Source organism: Protopterus annectens, chromosome 3.part0 (genome assembly GCF_019279795.1).
Source record: "Protopterus annectens isolate FY-2018-M chromosome 3.part0, PAN1.0, whole genome shotgun sequence".
Lineage (NCBI taxonomy): Eukaryota > Metazoa > Chordata > Ceratodontiformes > Protopteridae > Protopterus > Protopterus annectens.
Genome location: NC_056731.1, coordinates 1591218278 through 1591241857, shown reverse-complemented (window position 1 = coordinate 1591241857; position 23580 = coordinate 1591218278). Strand labels below are relative to the sequence as shown.

The window sequence follows — 23580 nt, the reverse complement described above, 5'->3', positions numbered from 1 at the left end:
TTGTGTGAGTTGCATTTACCCATAAATGACAACATGCCAGCTTCCAAAAGCTCTGGCTCCCTACCACATTTCCACACTGACTGCCGATTGCTTAGCCCTTAGGAAGGAAAATCAGCAGTCAAAAGTGAAAAATCTTCATGACTTTCTTGCCCAAAAGTTAAGAAGTACATACAAGAAATAACTAGCAAGGTAGGCCACAACAGGCATCCCTCTCCCAAAGGCAGACCATCGACTGACCCAGAGGACAACAGACTCATGAGTCTAACAAGCCTAATATGCTTTGCCATAGAATGAATTATCATGGAAATGATAAACAAGGATATTGACCACCTAAAGACATTGGACCCATCCCAATTCAGTTTTGTTAAGGAAAGATCATGCCTACTTAACCTGGTAGACTTCTATGAGAGGGAACCAAAGCAATGGATTAGGGTATAACAGTGCATACTGCATATCTTGATCTAGCCAAGGCATTCAATACAATACCCCACTCAAGCACTGTTGACCATCTCTCCAAAACAGGTATAAATCCCTACATGGTATAAATCCCTACATAACCTGCTGGATTGCTGTCTGGCTCAAAGACAGGACCGAAGACGTCAGGACTGATGAGATCACCTTCACCAAGAGACTGGTCACCAGTGGAGTTCCCCACAGCTGCATGCTGAGAGAGCTCTTGTTTGGCATCTATTTCTCAGATGTCAAGACTAATGTTCATGGCCACTGGCTTACCAAGTTCACAAAATGTATTATAATGTCCTTTGGGAAACTGTCAACCCAAGTTAATTACTCCTTTGATAAAATACCCCTAAGAGTTGACCCAGTAAGAAGGGATCTAGGAATATATGTAAGCAACAATCTTGCCTTTGACCAACACATAGATAAAATGGTAAGAAAATCATTCTATGTCAACCACCTTATTGGTAAGGGTATGGCATCCATTTCCAAGGGGGTTATAGTACCACTCTACTTGGCCCTTATCACACCTATCATTGAATGCAATACCCCCTTTGGAATGTATCTAACCAGACCCTTGCAACAGTGGGAGAATTCAGGGCACGAATATCCACTCCTACACTGATCACCTAAAGGCTTTGTCTCTGTATTCAGTCTCTTACAGGCTGCTAAGACGGGATCTTTGCCTGGCTTACAGGGCTTCCTCAGACGTAGCACTGATAGATCAACTGCATTTGTGCAAAACGGACAGCACTAGAAATACTAGATTCATGGATGTGAACTTTGTTTGGGATATAACATCTTTAACATCCAACTGTATCCATAAGGTTTTTGTAACCTGAGTTCCAATTTTCACAGCCACTGTTTAAAGCATTACCTGTATGTTTTTCTGGGCACTACTGTAACTGATACACTGCTTTTCTACGCAAGTATTTCTGGGGCTGGTCTCTATCTACTTTACTAGTTACAGCAAATGTACTGAAGAGATGTTAAATGAAGACAATAGTGCAGTGGCTATAGAGTGTATTTTGTAAAGTGATTTTACATACTATACAGTGTTCATCTTACTGCCTCATGTCTACTTAATCTGCTTTGCTTGTAGGGCTAATTTTACTCAAGTTAACTGATATGTACTGTGCTGTTGTGTTTTTTTTCTTGTATACACTTCCAGTAAAGGGCTTACAGTAACCAATGTCTAGTGATAGCATTTTGTAAAATGATTTACTGTATATATTGTGTTCTACTTCTGCCTCATTTCTGATACTTCTGCTGTACTAATCTGCCTTCTCTTAGGCCCTCCTACTTTCCTTTCTCACCCTCCCCATCTTTGTTGTTACTTCACTCCCTCATAGCCCTTTTTATTAACAACCCTGTCTGCTATCCTCCCTGTCTAGTTTTGCTATTTCTATGCTGAGACACTTCCTTAGTGATCATATATCTTCTGTCCTACAGTCCTCCTAATACCCCTGGCCTAACATTTATTTAGTTTTCCTCTTACAGCTGCTGTTCGCATTTTTCCCTGTGAGTACACCCAACTAACCCTGCTTAACTGGATCTCTCACCCCTTTGCAGCTTCCTTGTGGCAAGAAATACAAGCGTTCATCTCACCTGCAGGGGACCCATTAGTTTCATTAATCTTCCTGCTGTACTAGGCAAGTTTCTATAGTAAAACACTTTAGTGCTTATTTGTCTAGTGGCACGCTCACTAACTCAATCAAATAGTGTTGGACTCCCCTACCCTTTCCCCTGAACTTTCTCCCTTCATTCTTCTCTCTTTTTAGCACCTGCTAACATCAAGAGCTGCAAAACTATACAGACCTAATAAAGCAGCACGTGTTAGGTTGCTATTACATGCATAAGAGTCTTACCTCTAGGAATTACCTACTCTTAACTACTCCACTGTCTTGAGGCACACTTTAACTGATTGTTTCTACTGTGGTCTGGCAAGCTGCCTCAAGGTTTCCTGGGATCATTTCTGTTCACTCAACCTCTCTTTCCCCTTTACTTTACAGCCTGTGTCCCATTGCTACTGTACTCTAACCCAACAGTTTAATGCTAAAGACACAGGTCATTTTTATACATTAAAGTACTTACATTGCATGTACAGCCTTCAAGCAACTTGTGGTTTGGTTAAGCCCCGCTATGCTTGGGCTCGCTGCACCCCACAGTGCCCCCCCAAATTCCACCCACCCCCAGTAGTGCTAAATTTATAGTTATTTAACTACTCCCCTCTTTTACAACCAATCAATTACAACCACCCAATTAATAGCATTCCCCCTACCTGCCGCAAACTTCCTAAACTTCTTAATATATTACTGCTTACTTTACCACCATAATGTCTCAGCTATTCATAACGTTACCACCAAAACCAAAGCTATTACTCTCTCTCCTACCTTTACTGCTCATTTCATACCTCCTCACCATCTATGAAAATCAACATTACCTAGGATTCTACTACACAAAGACCCAAATTACGACCCATATAGTATCAAACATGGAAAACTTCACAATTCCCCTCACAACTAAATCCTTAACCCCTAAAAACTACCAACTTATTAGATCCAGATATATCAGCCCCAAAAACAAACACTATCAAAAGCTGATAATCAAAATCCTAAAACTCATAGTTAGCTTACAACACAGCCTCAGAATGGATGGAGACATCCACCCTAACCCCGGCCCATCTTCACCTGCTGACTTTAGCTCCCAAACTACTAATTCCACTAACATAATACCTTCAAATAGCTCCCCCAAATTCATTTCTGGTCTGCCACTTAAATATTAGAAGCATAAATAATAAGGTCCATAACCTGCATGCCCTTTTGGCAGTTCACTCCCCTGATATATTATGTCTAACAGAAACTTGGCTAAAACAGGCAACTACAGATAATGAGGTATTACCACCAGGGTACAACATATTCAGATTAGACTGTCATACTAGGAGAGGTGGTGGGGTAGCAATACTTTATAAAACTACACTGAATGTTACTAAAGACTCCTTATAACCACCCCAGGTTAATAATGCAGAAAATCTTATAACCAAACTGCAAATTAACAAAAAAAAATGTATAATGGATCAACTAATCCATAGTCCCACCAGGGGCTCCAATATCCTAGACCTGGTCATTACCAACATGGGAAATCGATGCTCCACACCTATGGTCACCCCCTCATTAGTCAGGTCTGACCATAAGCTAATCACCCTTAACATCCACATCCCACCCCCACCCCCTCAGTAAGGAAACCTCCATAAAAAACTTCTCCAAAGCCAACTACATGCTACTCAAGTTAGAAGTGACAAACTTCATGACACCCATGCAGACGGGAACTGAAAGTTCAACTGCTGAATCCTTCACTAAGGCACTGTACGAGCACATCCACTCATGCATGAATCGTGCAATCCCAAATAGAACCAAGATGCTCTCATCCAAAAAAAGGAAGCTAATCTGGTGGTCCCCTGCCATAAACAATCTTTACAACAAAAGGAAGAAACTGTTGCAGAAAATAGGAAAATCCCAGGATGCAAAAAACTCCCTTACCAGCCTCAGCAAGAAACTGAGATCCCTCATAAAATCCTCCAAAGCTAGTTACGAAAATAAAATTGCCAAAGATTCCAAAGACAACCACAAGGCATTCTATAACTATGTCAAGAATCTAAATGGCAATGCTCAGATCTGCTCTGAGCTAAAACAGAATGGCATTAAATATACTGATCCCAAGGATATTGCCAATATCCTGGCAGATCGATTCAGTGCCAACTTCACCCCCTTCTCACCCCCTAAATGGCCCATCTCAATACCAGAAGATTGCCAAATTCCGGTAATAACAGCCACACAGGTAAAAAACGCACTCTCCAAAGCTAAGAATACAGCATCCATGGGATCAGATGACACCCCAGGCTGTGTACTACATGAACTACAATATGAACTGGCACCTCACCTAAGTGTCATGTTTAATCATAGCCTCACCTCAGGTTTCGTGCCCACTGAGTAGTGCAGAGCTACAGTTATCCCACTCCACAAGGGGGGATCCACCTTGCAACTCGGAAACTATCGTCCCATCAGTCTGACGAGCCTTATCTGCAAGGCCATGGAGCGTATTATCATGGAACTTATAAACAAAGACATTGGCAACTTTCAAACACTGGACCCCACCCAGTTTGGGATTGTGAAGGGCCAATCTTGTCTCATGAACCTGACTGACTTCTTCGACTCAGTCTCCAGAGCCATGGACAAGGGTAAGGTGGTCCACACAGCCTATCTAGACCTTGCCAAGGCCTTTGACACCATCCCCCACTCTGGAATCATAGATAAACTTACTACACTGTGCATTAATTCCTACGTCACCCAATGGGTTGCTAACTGGCTTACTGACAGAACCCACACTGTGAAACTAGCCGACTCCAAATCCAGCTCCAGACAAGTGACAAGTGGAGTACCTCAGGGTTCATTCCTGGGACCGTTCTTGTTTGGCATCTACTTCTCTGAAGTACAGGCCAACACTAAGGGACTCTGGCTAACAAAGTTCGCAGATGACTGCAAACTGGGAGCCATTACTGAATCCCCAAATTATGTGGATATTCTACAAAAGAGCCTTACAGAAACAGATGCTTGGTGCGAGAGCCATGGGCTCAGGCTCAGTGCCAAGAAATGTATAGTTATCCCCTTTGGGAAAAAACATGTACCCGTAAATTACCATATAGGTGGCAGTACACTAAACACCAAAAGTGTGATAAGAGACTTAGGGACACAGGTGGACAGTGGTCTCACCTTTGATAACCACATCACCACAGCAGTCAGGAAATCCATCTATGTGGCACACCTCATCACTAAGGGCTTTTCATCCAGAAAAAAGGAGGCCATTGTCCCACTGTACTCATCCCTCATTAGACCCACTGTAGAATACAATGCCCCGTTTGGTATGTACCTCTCATGACATCTGCAACAGCCGGAGAGGCCGTAGAAATGCCTCACTAAAAGAATCACAGGCCTAAAGCAGATGCCCTACGCTGACCGCCTTAAAAAACTCCAGCTATACTCTGTCGTATATCGTCTACTCAGAGGCGATCTCTGCTTAACATACAAGGCCATGTCAAACCCAGAGCTGTTGGACATGCTACACTTAAAGAAATCCCAATCCCTCAGAGCCACACACTCCAGGGATCTAAACCTTGTCTTCACAGTAAACAAAACATGCTGGAGGGATAGGTTCCTGACCCAGAGACTCCCCAGACTCTGGAATAGATTGCCCATACATGTCAAGCAGAGTGCCTCTTTGGCCCTCTTTAAAAGGAACCTTTACGACTGGATGGGAGAAAGGAAATTCACCCCGGGGATCACGTCAGTCGCCCTGCTAGACAGGGGTCTAGGGCAGTAAATAGTGTGGGAAGAAATAGCCAGGGAATTGTTATGGCTAGGCTTGTATAGGCCCTAGGGCCGATAGCCTAGTACCAACCTATGAACCTATGAACTTATAAACATAATCTGTGGCTACGTTTCCCCAGGTAATAACACAAACACACTAGAAGACATCCTCCATTGGTTATCCAGTACCTATCCCCAAGAAACCATTGTTCTCAGGGACTTCAACACTGACTGGAACACCTGTCCCTTGGAATCTCCTACAACCCAAGTAAACCTACATGGGTTTACACAGATCATATCCTCCCCCACCAGGATTGGCAAACCTAATTACAAAGAAAGTATCCTAGACTGGATACTTATCAATAACAATCCCCTCCCTGAAGACCTAAGTGACCACTTTCTTACCTACATAATTAAGTACAAGGCTGATAACTCCCACCAGCCCATCTACAAAACTATAAGAAATAATAGGAACTTTAACCTCACCAATTTCCAAAATGAACTCAAATCACGTAATTGGTCAGTCCTAAAACAATTACCATTGGATGAAGCTGTAGCATACTTTAATACCAATTTCCCTGCCATCCAGGACTCTCACACTCCTGCTCACTCTATTAGAACCAAAGCAAAAATTGCACTGTAGCTTTCAAAAGATACCAAATTAAAAATCTGACTTAGAAACAAAGCATGGACAATTGGTGTGCCACAAAAACCGCATTTGTTACATTCGACAAAAAAATTTTTGCTGCCATCTTCAACAGAAACATCAAAACAAAAAAAACTCAAAAATTCTGGGCAGGAATAAACAAACTTCTTCACCCAGGTCAAACCACCACTCCAACCCCTTCATGTTTCAACCATAAAACCCCTGAGGATATTGCCAACACATTTAATAGTTTCTTCACAGAGACTATCCGGTTCCTAGCTAGTCAGCTAACTCTCAGTTGCTCTAACTCAATTGCCGCTATACCCAGTACCCAACTCTCCTTTGGCTTTCAACCAGTACCTATATCACTTATTTGTGCCCTAATTAAGAAATTAAAGCCAACCACCCTATCTGCTGATCTCCTCCCTGAAGAGTGTCTACAAAAAGTTGCAGATGCCATAGCATACCCCATCTCCATCTTAATCAATAGATTTGTACCTGAAGCTACCATCCCCTCCATATGGAAAATATCCCATGTTATACCACTCCATAAAGGAGGTAGCTCCATTGAACTGTCAAACTTCAGACCCATAGCTATTCTGTCACCGCTGTTTAAAATTATGGACAAGTGCATCCATAAACAACTCCTCAACTATCTTATCCAGACCAATCTGTTGGCTAGCTCTCAGCATGTCTTTAGGCCATTCCATAGTCCTACTTCAGTTCTTCTCTCCTTCTCTGATGTCATAAATCATAACTGAAATAATAACAAACTAACCTCAGCCCTCTTTCTTGATCTTTCCAAGGCCTTCGATATGGTTAACCACCAAAACCTCATCCATAATTTGAAGGCCTTCTCCTTAGATAACCACGCTCTCCAATGTTTTCAATCCTGCCTCTGTGGTAGACAACGCCGTCTTATGGCAGGGAAAACGGGTTCCTATGAGTTCAATGAAAACGCATTATGTCGAATGCGTTTTCGTCGACACATGTAGAGCGAACAGGCAAAACAGCAAAGCGGCTGTTCAGCGAAATTTTTCCCTGGGAAAGAAGTCGTTTGACCGCTTCGTTGTTTTGCCATGTTCTGAAGTGTAGTGTGGTCCCTTGTCCGGTATAGCTGCCAAGCATGATTGTGCAACAGTTACTGACCTTAGGGTTAGGGTGCGGGTTAAGGTAAGTGCATATGTATGAAAGTGTTTACTGTTGTATAGTTTATGTTAAATGTATGGTTGAGTTCCATGTGTATGTGTTTTCAGTTGTTTACTTTTGTTTTGGGGGGGGTAGAGTTAGGGTTAAGTGTGTATGTGTTTGAAGCTGTTTATGTGAATGTGCGAGAGTTACTGACCTTAGGGTTAGGGTGCGGGTTAAGGTAAGTGCATATGGTTTAAAATGTTTATTGTTTTTTTTCCGTTAAATGTATGTTTGGGTTATGTGCATATGTGTCTTTAGTTGTTAACTGGTTTTTGGGGGGGTATAATTAATATTGGGTATGTGTGTATGTGTTTGGAAGTGTGTAATGTGTTTTTTTTTTACGGGGGATGGAACAGCGATTTCTTTCCCTAGGAAAGAAATCGCTGTTCTTCAGATTCGACATTTTCAGCTTTCGCTGAAAATATGACGATGTAACATCATTCGCTGTTTTAAGCATTCAATGTTGCAATATAGACCCAGGAAAACTATCCTCCCATCTACCCATCACCATAGGAGTCCCCCAGGGCTCTATACTAGGACCCCTTCTTTTCTCTATCTTTCTTAATGACCTCCACTCTGTCATCCCAGATGCAACCTGCATTCAATATGCAGATGACTCCACTTTAATCTACTCAGCCACTTCCCAGACAAAACGAATGGCATTGTCCCAGAATACGTTTAACACTGTTGAAAATTGGCTCTCTAATCATCATCTGATCTTAAACCCTAACAAAACAAAGCTGCTACTTTTTTCCCCCTCTCGTAGGTCCTCATCACTATTCTTTACCATTAAATCTAATAATGGCACCATTATCTCCCAGAAGCCCAAACTAAACTCTTAGGTGTTATAGTAGATAATAACCTTAAATTTGATATGCATGTCAACCAAACTATCAAAACCATTAATAAAAAACTTGGCTCCCTTTATAAGATTAAACCTTTTCTTACTCCACTTGCTAGAACTGCTATTGCCCATTCCTATCTACTCTCTACCCTTCTCTATGTATCCCTTTATTCACCAATCTGAACAAATCTGACCTTAGCAAGCTCTCTAGCTGTTATAACCACATTGCTAGATTTTCCACATGCACAGCATTTAGGACACACCACTGTCATAACCTAAATATTCTAGGGTGGCTTGAATTACCTAGCCTACTTCAAAACAACCAGCTTATAGTGGCATATAAAGCACTCAACCAATCTGAAAATATGCCTGCACTTAAAAACATCATTAGCCCCTACAGTAACCTCGGGCCACTTCGCTCATCTAACAGACTGCCGATTCAAACATTCAAAACCAGTAACTCAGCTGGGGACTCCCTGTTTGCCAACTCTCTTGGCAAAACTTGGAACTCCCTTCCTGCCAACCTTATTATAGTATCCTCACTAACTCCATTCAAAAAAAGTCTCAGACAACATTTTAAGACACAATGGTTACGTCCTTGTTCTAATCCTGACAAGCTCCTTTCTATAATTGTGCGCCAAACAGTGCTTTATACTACATACAAGCTGTGACATAATTGTTAGTTTAGATACTTATATAAGTTTAATAATGATCGAATGTATAACTTGCTTGACTGAACAGAGTCTGTAAACTGTTTGCAACATGTACTGATATAATTTTTCCTGTATTATTTTTTCTGTATGTCGTCTGGAACTTTTCTCCCCGGGTCTCCGCTGAAAATGGACATGCATCCAGTCGGACTATCCTGGTCAACAAATGTAAAATAAAAAATAAAATAAATATAAACAGAAAGCACTGGAGAGGGAGATATATATATACCAAAGAATCACTGCACTATGGAATATGCTCCCCATCTATGAAAAACAGAGTTCATCCTTGACCCTAATAAACCAAAACCTTGACAACTGGATGGGAAATCATAAATCTACCCATGGTCTGGTCCCCATGCCCCTTATCTACAGAGGCTGTCAATAAGAAAAGTTCTATCCTACCTAATACTCCCAATATAAATCCTTAGCTACCTCACTACTAACCCCACCCCCCAAGACGTCCATGATACTCGAGACCCAAATGGTTTAGGGTGTGCAGCTAGGCTTGAGTGGTCGTTAGCCTAGTAACAACCTATGAATGAATAATAATTATATACAATAGTACAGTTATGCATTAGTGTGGAATTTGAATTTCTAATGCTATGAGTAAGTGCCATTTACACAATTGTACTATATTCATCATTTCTACTGTTGCAGTAGTCTTTAGGCTATATGAGTTGATTACCAAAGCCTATCCAGTCTATGAGGAGGAAGTATACAGATCCAGGAGCCTTTGGGCAGTGGTCCTGGCAAAGCCAGTCTTGAATCTAGAAAAAGGTTAAAGTCTGTAATGCCTTGTAATGGTATGTATGTACAGAGGACCATGTAGCTCTCTCTAGAATGCTTCTAGAGTAAACCGTTTTCTAATATGTTATCAAAGAATACAAGGCCTTCACAGAGAGCACCTTGATACTCCTTGGAACAGGTTTGCCAATATGCACATAACAAAAGGCAATAGCTGAGGACAGCCATCTAGAAATACTCTGTTTTAACATAGGTTGCCCTTTCTTAGTCCCAACATAAGAAATAAACAGCTGATAAGCTTTTCTAAAGGACTTGGTTCTGTGATAACAGCACCTGTGTTACCTATGCACATCCAGAGTATGCAGGATCTTTTCTTCCTGATTCTGAGGGTCTAGATATAACAATAGGATATCCATGGCCCAATTCAAAATAAACTGTGAAACAACCTTAAAGATCATGTGGAAAGATTTTGTTGCCATTTCTTTTTGCTGTAATTATGCTCTCAGTATCTAATTCTACCTTGTATCCTAGACAGACGTAACTGTAAATTGCTACTCTATTTACATATTAAACTTTACTATGTCTGTAACTGTATGTAATAATGCTTTAAGTTAAACAGTATTTTCTGTAACAGATCAGAATGTAATGTGTAAACACAACTGTAAATTGTAAAAATGTCTGTACTTTATGTGTAGATTTTTTCCCTGGGCCTCCACTGAAAATGGGTTTCTGACCCAGTCGAACTTTCCCAGTCAACAAATGTCAATAATAAATAAATAAATAAATAAATAAAGAGGGCTTTGGCTTTCTGATGATTACAAAATAAATAGACTTCACTTTAAGTTACTTCAGTTGAACTATGCTTATTACGTACAGTAAACCTGTATTGATATTTACTTAAGCTGAGCAGCTGTCCAGTTACTTCCTACGTCCATGTCATGTGACCTAGAATTCTAATGATGCAATTGTTAGGATATACAGTTTGACAGTCTGTAGTGGTTAGGTCTTTTCTGTAGTCTATAGCAACATACTAATGCAGCACAATCAGTCAATCAGACAATAAATCTACAAATAATGCAGCTAGAGTCAAGTAAAAGTAAATTAGAGCATAATAATATTCCTTGTAAAGTATATGACTGACATACAGTATAGTAACAGATTTTACACTCACAGTTGTCAACCATGGGATAATAAAAATGTATTATACACTTTACAAGGAATCTTATTCTGTTCTAATTTGTTTTTACTTGAACATAAGAATATAACTGCATTTATTTACTTATTTATTAGGTGGGCACAGTGGTGCAGCACATAACGTTGTTGCTTTACAGCAAGAAGTTCCTTGGTTTAATTCTTGGCTGGGGTGCCTCCTTTGCAGAGGCTGCATGACCTTCCTGTGTTCATGTGGGTTTCCTCCAGGTGCTCCAGTTTCCTCCCACATTCCAAAGGCATGCAGTAGGTGGATTGAACAGTCTAAATTGGCTGTAGGTATAAATGTGTGGTGTGGAAGAACAGCCACGGCAGGGCTAGCCAGCCGACGGTGTAAACCTTGGCTCTATATGATTGTCACTCTTAAAATGACACCCTGACCCCATAGGAAAAAAGGAGTGGTGGATGGATTTGCTTATTTTTTGTCTGACTGACTGACTGGTACATTTACGTGCTAAAATATGCTACTGACTACACAAAACAACTACCCACTGCAAACTGTCAAACTGCTTGTGCTAACAATTACATCATTAGCATTCTAAATCACATGACATGGAATCAGGAAGTAAATGGACAGCTGCTCAGGGTACAGTAAGTTCAAACACAAATTTACTATAAGCAACTAAAATAAAATCTATTTATTTTAAATCAGAGAGCCTATTTTACATAATGAGAGCATAATTACAAAAAAAGAAATGGTAACAAAAACTTTGAACATGAATGAGGGATTTGTTCCTAAAAACACCATATCCGTATGGAAGACCAGATAGGGTTCACCTACCATGAGAGCCTGCAACTCAGATACTCTTCTTGAAGATGGCAGAGCAATTAGAAGAACAGTTTTCCATGTAATGAACCTTAAATATGACTAATGTGCCAGTTCAAATGGGGATGTAGTTAAATTTTCCAGCACAAAGTTAAGATCCAAGGAAGGAATAACCAGTTTGTGTGGCGGCCTCAGCTGTAACATTCCTTTCAGAAATTATTTTATCAAAAACACTGAAGACAGTGGAGGACCCATGGGCAGACATGAATGAATGGCCGACGATGTATCTTGATAGAGAATTAAGAAAAGCCAGAGACTAGTAACTTGTGCAAATATTTAAGCGTCAGTGGTATATAATCCCTGATAGGACCCTGGTTACTGACTAAGCACCAACAAGAAAATCTCTTCCACTTGCCAACTTGAGATTTTCTAGTAGCAGGTTTTCTTGTCTCCTTTAGTACCTGCAGAACGTCCTCTGAAAATTGGTGCTTAAAAGGTATTAGAAATGAATCATCCAGGCTGAATGTTGAGACTGGGGTGTATCAAACTTCACCTATCTTGTGTGAGTAGGTCCAGTTTATGAGTAACAATAAGGAAAACCAGTGTTACCTGGGCCAAAAGGGGCTAACCACAATTAATTTTAGACAGTTCTTCTGAATCTTCAGAATTACTCCTGGTAACAGTGGAAAGGGTGAAAATGCATAAAGGAATGTTCCCTTCCAAGGGAATAAAAAAACATCTGTTTTGAAAGGAAGTAAACATGTTTACTTGAGGTGTTCTCCACAATTGGATCAGTTCTTGGGGGAACCCCTTGTTCAATTTCCATTCATAGGTGTTTACTAGGCTAATGACCACAAGTGCCTTTTTAAGCCTAGCTATGCATCCCAAATCTCTGACAAATTCTGATACCCTTGATAATGAGGGTCTGTCCTGGTCTTTCTCAGCTTGTCTACCACTGTGTTGTATCTGACAGAATTTGAAATGCTTGGACAGTTAAATGAAGAGCTAACTGCCAATCTATTCCTGCCAGCCTGCCTAGCGGGGGACACCCTTGTCCCCTCTTGCTTGTAGATGTACCACATCACTGTGCTGTTATCCATAATCACCTGGAAAGGTCCTCCGGACCACAGATGATGAAGAGATTTTAAGGCATGGATCACAGCCAACATCTCTTTATTAATTACATGCTTTTGTCTGTCTGAAGAATTCCACAGGCCTTGCACCTTTATCTGTACAGAAACTGCTCCCTAGGAAAATCTGAGGAGCCTCTAGTTACAGACTGACTTGGAAGTTGATGAGAAAGTGGATATCTGCATTTGCTTCTATTTGCATGCAGTTCCTTTTTCACAAAGCCCAAGATTAGTATCTGAAAATACAGAAGATGGAAGTGTTGGGTCCATGTGTTATTTGGATAACACTGAATCCTTTTCCTGTATAACCTGGCGAGAGGAATCATGAGAATCATAGATACCATGAACCCCTGAATCCAGAGATACTCTCTGTCTTAACTCTAAGACTGAACTGAGAAGCTTGTGAAAGTACCCAGATAAAATCCAACTTCTCCTGCATGGAAAAGGCATTTTGTTGCAGAGTGTCTAGAAGACATCCCAGACAAGCCTGTGTAATAAGGTGAAACGAGATTTCTGAATGTTTATCTGGAATCCCAAATTGGTTGGTAGAAATGAAACCTATGTTAAGGAATACTGCCATCTGGGAGAAGATTGCAAGGATAAGTAAGTCTAAATAACAAAAAATTGTGAATGGCGTTCAGTCTGAAATATGCTATGACTGAAGCTAGACACTCTGTAAACACCCTTGGAGGAGGAGATAATCCAAAGGGTAATGCAGAGAACTGATAGTGTGACCCAGACACAGACAATCTGAGAAATGTCCCGAAGCCTTAGGCAATGAGAATGCAATGGTGTGCATCTCTTAGGTCCACTCTTACCATAAGGCTTCCCAGAGCAATGAGACGTAACAGACTCTGAATGGTCAATATCTTGAATTTTGGAACGTTCACATACAGATATAGGAAGGAAAGGTCTAGAACTGGTCTCTAAGAAAACTCTTGTTATGGTACTGTAAACATTCTGGAATATAAGCCTTTGTCCATTTGATTTAATGGCATTGGTTCCATTGCTCCTAGGGTGAGCAAGTACTGAAGAACCTGACAAAAAATTTTTATTTGGGTTGGAGGGTGGGGTGGAACTCCTCTGAAAGCAGATTTTTGTATCCAGTGGCAACTGTATCCCGCCTGAACCACCTTTAATACCCATGGGTCTGTCACAATCTCTTGCCAATGGGGAATGTACAGAGCCAGTTGATGGGACAGGTTTTGAGAAACTGAGGCGGTAGGGAATGGACAGGGTGGGGAGAATGCTGACATAGTCATTTTGATGTCATAGACTGTTTCTTATTAGAGAAATATCCTTGTTTCTTATCAGCCTCTCCTGCCAGCTCTTTTTGTTTCCCTGATTGGCTTGAAAAGCAGGGACAGCTGGCTTTTTTCTTAGACATGAAAGGTGATCTGGGAGACTTGTAATGGAAGGGAGGGATGAAGCAACTTAGAAACTTTCCAAATTGTTTTCCTTCTGTCATTAAATTGTTCGAGGACCTGAGTAGTTGACTGATGGGCCAAATAAAATCCCCTTATTAAAAGATAAACATTTCAGACTTTACCTCATCAAAAAAGTTTTGGTTACACACCCAGGTTTACCTGAATAACAAAAGCAGAGTTCCAAAACACAGTATCTGCACAATCATACAAATTTCTTAAAGCATGTTTAGATACTTCAGACTTGCTGGAAATAATGGAAATGAGAAAGGCACTACCTTCGGATGGAAGAGTGAGAGGTAGATTTCTCAAACTGTCTGGACAAAAAACAAACTTCCACTTATGGGTCAGACAGTTAAAAATTCTATACGCTGAAGTGGGAGAAGAAAAAAAAAATCTCTTACCAAATACATCCAAAATCTTCCCCTCAATGTCCACGGGGAAGGGTTGGATGCTCCCCTGAAGTCTATTACCTCCTGGCCTAGGTGTCAAGATAGCTGTAGGCAGACTTAGGGTGAGAAAAAAAGTGGTTATTAGTTTGAGAAACTTTGTAAAGCTTATCAGCTTTATTGGGGACTAATGATTGTGAATAAGGATTGTTACAGACAACCTTATCTACTTCCTCCAAGGCTGGAGGAATACGCATACAGTATGACAACATATCATAATATCTTCTCAGTTCAGAGAGAACATCAATTTGTTCCCCTAAAAGTACCCCATTTATCCTGGCAACAATCTGAGAAACATAAAATTCCTCCAAAACAGGATGTGAGGACCACGTTTCTTTAGCAGCAGAGTTTTGGGCTTGAGAATCTGCAGGAGAAAAAGCCCTGTTCGAATCATATAACATGTCTGCCTCAGAAATATTTGAATGACCTGATTAACAGGTATTGCATACAGTGTACCAGGACTGGCATTCTTGGCTGATGTAAGAAAATCATCTTTTCTTGTAGATGCCCTTTGTGCTGAAGAATGATGTTTAACTTCTTGTTTTTTCTTTACAGCTATCTGCCAAGACCAACTTGGAGAAGGAATATTCAGCCCCTCAAGAGGTCTCTTCCCCTGGATACATCCAGCAGCATCCCCAGGAATATCTCCATGCCCTAGAAAGGATGGTTCTCCCATGCCCATATTAGACACTGGATCAGCTGAAGAGGATGTGGCTAACCCCTGGTTCATGATGGCTGAAAAGACTACATCAGAGGAAGCTAGAGAGGTAAGTGAGAGGTCTGAGGAACAACTGTTGGCCACTGCAGAGATATCCATCATTGGATGAGTTGAAGACTGAGCCTGCAGATTCAGCAAGGGGTCTTTTCTTTGGCAAGTTGTTTTTTCTTCCAAAAAAACTAAGGAAATGAAACCAACAAGAGTGGAATAAGTCTCCATGCTGTGACCAAGAAGGATGCATCTGATGCAGCTAGAATCCCTGGAACGAGTCTGTCAGAAGGTAAGTTGTCAAATAGTTGACCAAGCAGCAGACTTACACTTCTCACTCAAACAAGTATCCAAGAACACAGTAAAAATTAGTAGAACAGAAACAAATGACTGGTAAGTTACCCAGCATGAACACAAGCACTATATGCCTCATAGGTGTCCCTGCCCAAGTAAAACACTGCCTCACATTAAACTTTTGTAAAATACTTACAAAGTTTAAAAAAAAAAACATTACATTTCTACATAAAATAATCACCCACAGCAGCCAAAGTTAAAATAGCAGTCCTACAGAGGAAATAGATGGTAATAAAGAAATACCGTTTTTTTTAAAGGAACATGACTTATCAACAGAGCTCTTTTGTGATTTATTCCTTATGTCCCTAACATGTTTAAAATGTACTATCTAACAAAGTGTACGGTTTGACCTACATTACACAGGCTACATGGATATCTAAGGCATAAACCACTGCTTTTAAGTAACAAACAGGCGTTCAGCTATGCCCTTTAATGGTATACATCAGGCTATCTATAATTTTGAGACATTACAGTCTTTACATATATCATTAACATTCTCCGATACCTTAGCGTGTACCAGCCTATCAGTGACACTTGGCAAATTCTTTTACAAGATTTTTAGGGTACAGTTCATCATTCTGCCCAATATCTCATTAGCCCTATTATTTATAAGTACTTTCTCAGAATGCATACAATTCCTTCTGCAAAGGTGGTATATCATGTCATAAAATATTCCTTTTAATAACAGAGATTATCTTCTTAGCATATTTCATTCTTCCTCCCACATGCATTCACTCACTCTTTGCGTAATCTTATCTAGTAATAGCTGGAAATGCTCTTCATTATACCACCATCTTTTAACTTATTCATTAAGTCCAATGCAACATTAAAACATCATCTTCTTCTGAGCAAAAATTACTTGATTTAAAGGATTCTAGAAAAGGGTTCTGACTTTTAGTTGTGATGTGTGAACTGTAATGGCAGAGAGAAAGGAATATTTAGCTATAGATGTAGACTCGCTATATAATGTACAAACCTTACTGTTAGAGACATACATCCTAACAGCTAACAGCTAAGTGTTAAGTGCTTTGTTCCTGCCTATTATAAATAAAAGATACCCAAAACTGCTTCTGTGTAAGTATTCACCAACTATAAGAAAATAAACCAGCTACATATAGTTTATAGAAAGTTAACTGAAAGATGGGGTGATATGATTAACAGAAAGTAAGTGAATTAGACAGAGGAAAATCAAAACTGCTGTCAGAACACACCGCCCTAAATTAAAATATCTAGGATAAGTATGTGTCTCTACCCACACACAATGAGGTCACACCTACCTGGAATGATGCTGTGGGTGCAGTCTATAAGAAACGAATACAGCAGCAGCAGAAAATACAGTCGTGTAATTAAACTGACCATAACTGCAGAAGTTTGAATGAACGCTGTTGCAAAGCCTTAGCTAAATGGGTTACATCCTATGCAGGATAAACTTCCAAAGCTTCACCGCATCTTCCACATATGCAAACTGTTACTCAGCCCGAGCTGAGCTGACTAAATACACAGGTTTGGACTCCAAGCCCTTCACAGCTTTCATGCCAAGAGGGAGTGGGAGGTTGAACCCTGAAAGGATAGTGCCAGGAAAAGCAAAAAACAGAAATGTACACCGTGGTATACAAACCAGACCAAAAAACAAGGGGGAGGGACTTCCTGCTGCAGCAGTGATCATTGCGAATATCCACTGTTATGGTAAGTTTACTTACACACAACTGTACGATGTTCATCATATTCATCACTGCTGAAGTAGCCTTAATTATATGAGTAGGCTACTCTAGCTTACTCTGTTTGGGAGGTGGAATGACATTGTCAATTTAGTTTAATTGTATTCTGCCTAAGACTGTTGATATTATTTAACTGAAAAGATTCTGATTGTACTACATGTACTGGAGTTTGTCTCCCCGAGCCACCACTGAAAAGGGCCTTTGTGCCCAGCCTGACCTCCACGATCAACAAATATAAAATAAAATTAAATAAATAAATGAATAAATAATAAAGGGTCCTGGAGCCGCTGGAGAATGGTCCTAGCAAAGCCTGATCTAGACCTAGAGAAGGAATCATGTTAATAATGTCAGGTAAAACTAATAAAAATAATAATAATAATAACAGAGGTCCAATTTGCTGCTTCTGAAATACCTCTAGAATCCAACCCTTCTTAAAAAGCCAAGATGAAGCCAAGACTCTTGTTGAGATGGCCTTGATCCCTCCTGGAATAGTTTTGTTGAGGTGAGTATAACAAAAGGTAATAGCCTGAGACAACCATTTGGAAATAGTCTGTTTTGACAGATGTTATCCCTTCTTCTTACCTTCAAAAGAAATGAACAACTGATCTAAAGATGTGAAAGATTTATTTCTGTCAGGGTAGTATCTGAGTGGTCTGTGGACATACAAGGTATGGAGTATCTCTTCTCCCTCATTTTTTATTTTCGGGAAAGAAAATATGGAGATGGATTGTTTGGCTTAAAGTAAACTCAGATACCACTTTAAGCATAAAAAAGGATTAGTTATCAAAAAAAAACCTTTCTGTGAAAAATGAGATAGGGTTGACTCACCATAAGAGCTTGCAACACAAATACTCTTACTGTGATCAGCAACTCAGTTTTCCATATTAAAAACCTCAAGTCAGCCAGATTAATTGTTTCAAATGGAGCAAGTGTTAGCTTCTCTAAAACAAAATTAAGACCCCAAGGAGGAGTGACCAATTTTCTTGGAGGCCTCTTATGCAAAACCCCTTTCAAAAACTTTTTGACATGAGAATGCACTGAACTGAAAGAAGAGGATCCATAGGCAGACTTTATATATGGCTGATAAATGAATATTGATATAGGGTAAGAAAGGCCACAGGATAGTAGCTCACATCAATATTGTAAAACTAGAGAACAACTACACATGAATGGGTGTTGGTTATGTTGTTGGCACCAATTAGAAAACCTTTTCCGTTTCCTAATATATGATTTTCTAGTAGTAGGCTTTCTTGTCTCCATTAGTGAACATCCTCAGTAAACAAGAGTCTAAAGGGAGTTAAGAACCTATCATCCAGGCAGTCAGTTGAAGTTGCTTGGGGTAGGTGTGCATCAAATACCCTTGATCTTGTATAAGTAGATCCATTTTGTGAGGAAGCTTATGGTAATTACCCTGGCCACTTCCAAAAGAAGGAAGAACAACTGCTGCTTAGGCCAGGAGGGAGTCACCACAACAACTTTGGGGGACTCATTCTGAGTCTCTGGAAATACCCTGAATATTAGTGGAAAGAGTGGAAAAGCTTACAGGAATATTCCTGTCAATGGAAAGGAAAAGACATCTGTCTTCCAGGCCTTCTTGTATGGAGTCCTGCAGCAAAATCTTGCCAGATGATTGTTCAGAGAGAAGGCAAATAGGTCTACCGGAGGAACTCCCCACAGATGGATCAAATCTTGTAAGACTCCCTGATCTGGTTTCCATTTGGGAGGGTCTGTTCTAATGGAATGTAAGATGCCTGTCGAATGAGATTGTGCTGATAAGCTATATCCCAAGCTAACAGGACTACTCTGAAAAGGGGATACAACCTGGTTCCCCCTTGTTTGTTGATGTACCACATTACTGTGGTATTTTCTATACAACTTAGTTAGACATTCTGACTTGTTGGACTGTCTTTGGTTATAGGAGGTTCCTGAATTATTTTTGGGACTTCCCTGCCATTTCTTTTTAGCCAAAATTGGATGAATGGTTTTGGAATCCCATAGAAAATTTGGAAAAAGAGGGCTGAAAAATCTTGCAGATTCCAGTTATTGGCTTACCACTTTCATCACAATTTTCGATTACCTTTTCAGCAGAGGAACCAAAAACTAAAACTCCACCCAAAGGAAAATTAAAAATCCTATTTTTCTCATCTTGGAGGTTCTCAGAATGCAGCCAGTCCAGGTAAACCTCCTCAAAACAGTACCAGTGGCCACAGCTTTGTTAGAAGTATTAATTGAGCCATACTCACACTATAAACAATGAGTAGTGACTACAGTGAAATGCAACGTTCTTACTTACCTGATGCAACTACTTTCCTACTACTTTAGACAATATTTAATTTACTCTCTTGTGGTTGTACTGTAGCTGTATTGTGAATGTATGAAACCTATTTTATACATCTCTTACACAAATGTTTTAAATGACTTCATGTCTGTATGTATCTTAAGTTATTGTACATTAGCTGTCATGTTTATCTATGTGGGGTGGGTTTGGCATAATGGTTACTGATCTTACCTCATAGACACAAGGTATAGGACTTTATTCTATCCTCAGTTTATTGGCTATGCTCAAAATGGCCCTTCAGGGTAGTTAACCTAGTATTTAGCTATGGATCTATTTTGTATTTAACATCATGTTGAAATGGTACCTGTACTCATTTTATATAATCCTACATGACTGTATCTGTTCTATGTTTTCCTCGAGCTCTGCTGAGAAGAGTCTTTTGTACCCAGTCAGACTTTCCCAGTAAACAAATGAAATAAATAAATCCATAAACAGAGCTACCTCCAGTACTGAGCCTAACTCACTGGCATTCACTCTTTCGTTAACATTACTCACTATGTATCTTTCTTTTTGTTAATCAAAAGGTGGTTCTTTAGCAAATGCAACAGCCAGTACAATTGGTTCTTTAGCAAATGCAACAGCCAGTAGAATTCTACTGCCAATCCTTGATGTTTTACGTTCCAAAATGAATACCTTATGTAGCTGGTAGTACTGACTAGCACCAACGCCACCTTGTTCTTCTCCTGTCCACAGAACCAGACGAAGTGTCCTCTTTGGACGAAGACCTGGAAAAATAAGCATGAAATGCACAAGTCAGTGTAAGCCACTAACAAAGCTGTATTTGTTTTTCTTAACGTAGTGATATTTACTATAAACAGTGTATGCACAGCCATTTCATACAAACATTGTGAAGAAAAAATGTCTTTTACATTGGTAAAAAAATTGTTCATTTATATATATGGAACCCTTATCCAAAGATTTAGATTACCACATTGATACAATATGGCAGTTTCATAAATCCTACGCATGTGGCTAACTAAATTTGCAAAACACTACAATTTGGACATTGTCATTTGGTCAGCATCTGATACAATATCACTGCAGCCAGGGTTAAACCATACAAAGCAGCAGCGTATTACAAGTACGCTTAAAAAAAGAGCTGAAATAGCTCAGTGGGGAGAGAGTTAGACTGAAAATCTAGTCTAAGAGTCCCTGGTTCATTCCTGGGCTTTGGCACAGTAGCCTTTTCAGGTTTCAACCCTTCACTGTAGGCTTAATAAATATGGTTACTGTAATGTCTGAACTTTCACATGTTTGTACATGTCTGTTAAAAAATAAAAGTAAAATTGGCTGATAAACCTATGAAAATAAACTGACCATGACAACAGCTCCAATCCCATCAAGAATAACATTGTAATGCAGGGTCAGGCATTCAACAGGAATCACACTCACCTTTGGTGCTAGAAAATCAGAATGCTGTGGGTTCTATTCCTACCCCAGCTGATTGGATTCATTCTCCCATTACTGACACTTTACTGCTGCACTCATAAAAGATTTGATGGCACTTACAGAAAAGAATAGGGGAAGTTCCCTGGTACATTAGCCAAATTCCCCTAGTTAGTAGGAACACCACATCAAAACTCCCCTAAAAAAACAATGGCACTCTTGGACTAACTCAATAAAAATAAATAAGTAAATACAACTTGTTCAGCCACTATTTGCCTACTATGAGACTGAGTAAGTCACTTAATGAGAAAGTGTTTTGAGTCAATTGAGAAATTGGTGTTAGGCTTTTCAATGACCTCCTGGACTACCTGCTTATTAACTACTTATGATCCTATGAAATTGAGTGCAATGAATTATAGCTGTCACCTTTGTAACCAACTCTTGAGAACAGCTTACAGTACAAAGAGCACCACACTCCAGACTGAAATGTTTGTCAGAGATCTCAGCATCTTTAGAGACAGCTTTCTATCCTTTGACCACTATGTAGTCACAACAGTCAGGAAATCCTTCTCTAGCACAATTAATAACTAAAGGTATTTCATCATACTCAAACAAAGCTTCCATTTGTCTATATCCTGTTCTAATCAGGACAATATTAGAATATGTGCAGTTAAAGACTCCAGAAGCTCCTAACTAAATACGATCATTGGGTTAAAGACAATTAAGACACCAAGACAGGGCTTGGAACTACTGCATGGTGATTTTTGTCTAACACTCTGTGCTGTTAAGAACCCAACCCTCCTTGATTCCCCTATACCTCCTCAAACCAAATGGCTGCACAAATACTTAAACTAGACACTTGAATCTCTAGCAACAAATAAATAAGCCATGTTGGACAGACAGACTTATTATTCAACCATTCCTTCATCTTGGAACAGTCTTCCATTAGACGTAAAACAGAGTGATACTCTCACTTCCTCTGAGGCAAACCATGACAATCTGATGGGTTGTCATAAGTTTATCTTCTGGTCTTATTGACTGGTTTGAGCTTGTAAACTCTGTTAATCTATGAATCACTGTAACTGTAGAAATCCGACCAAGGCTGGACTCTTCAGTTGTCTCAACAGTGAGGGGTAAAAGCCCTGAGACTTGAATGCTTTCGGATCAATCGTCACTCATGGTGTTGAAAGAGATGGCAAGACAGAGTGGGATTTAGTGCCTAATGCCAACTTATTCATCCTGGGGAGAGGTCAGAGGGTTGGCCTGCTGCAATGGGGACACCTACGTACTGAAGAACAGACATCAGTGAAACTGTGTGGGAATGTACATGCATGACAGGAAGGTACTGCAAGCCTTCACACATCTGAGTATGAGTGTCAGCTGCCTGTGATGAGGGTAAGGGCTAGTAAGCATAGCCCTAATGGTTACATGGATGATGGTATCCCACAAATGGCTCTCACCCAAAGAAGAAGGATGAGTGAATGGTCATGATGGCTGATAGCTGGCGGGCAATGGGGAAAAAAGAGAATATAAAAATGCTGGGCTCTTGGCTAACATTCGCCCCAGCCATAAGTGGTATGTCTCATGTCTTCATCCCCCTCCCCTATTTGTTAGGGAAGGCTGGCTGTGCTGTGTTTACATCATCATCTCTCCAGTTTGTATGCACCTGCAGCCCTGGTCAGGGCCAAAAATTATGACCCTTTGTCTGCTACCCTCAATCACTTTCTGAGACCCTTCCCAGGCATGAGGTCCAGGATTTTGCCTTCTTTCTCATAACATACTTATCTGGTCCCCATGTTTAAGACATGGCAGTCTTTGTAATTTTGGCACAGGTCTTGATGTCAGGGCCCTTCTCCACTATCATACTGAAATACTGTAATAAAGTTGCTAGTACTATGAGCCAACTATATCAATGGCTATGCACTTATCAGTAAAGCTGGCTGTCACTGGCTTTCTAGCAGCCATCTGACATCAACAGCAAAGTTTGGATTTATGCTTATTATTCTAATGATAGACTTTTTTACATTTACAACCAACAGCAAACAAAAACAGCACCCTAACACAACTCCCGCAGCGGATGTCTGCAAACCCTTAGCTACCCTGTTTAATTTTTATTTTCACCATTTCCTCTGTAGCCTACTACAAG

At 40.1% G+C, this 23580-nt stretch overlaps 1 protein-coding gene across 3 annotated transcripts in view; it reads right to left on the bottom strand.

Moving 5' to 3' along the window:
- CPQ (carboxypeptidase Q) overlaps positions 1-23580 on the bottom strand; it is a 3127273-nt gene that overhangs the window by 802191 nt on the left and 2301502 nt on the right. For all 3 annotated transcript variants that reach the window (XM_044065629.1, XM_044065627.1, XM_044065628.1), the window contains one exon: positions 20682-20773. In XM_044065629.1, the coding sequence (XP_043921564.1) occupies positions 20682-20773 (92 nt within the window). The remainder of the gene's footprint in view (positions 1-20681; positions 20774-23580) is intronic.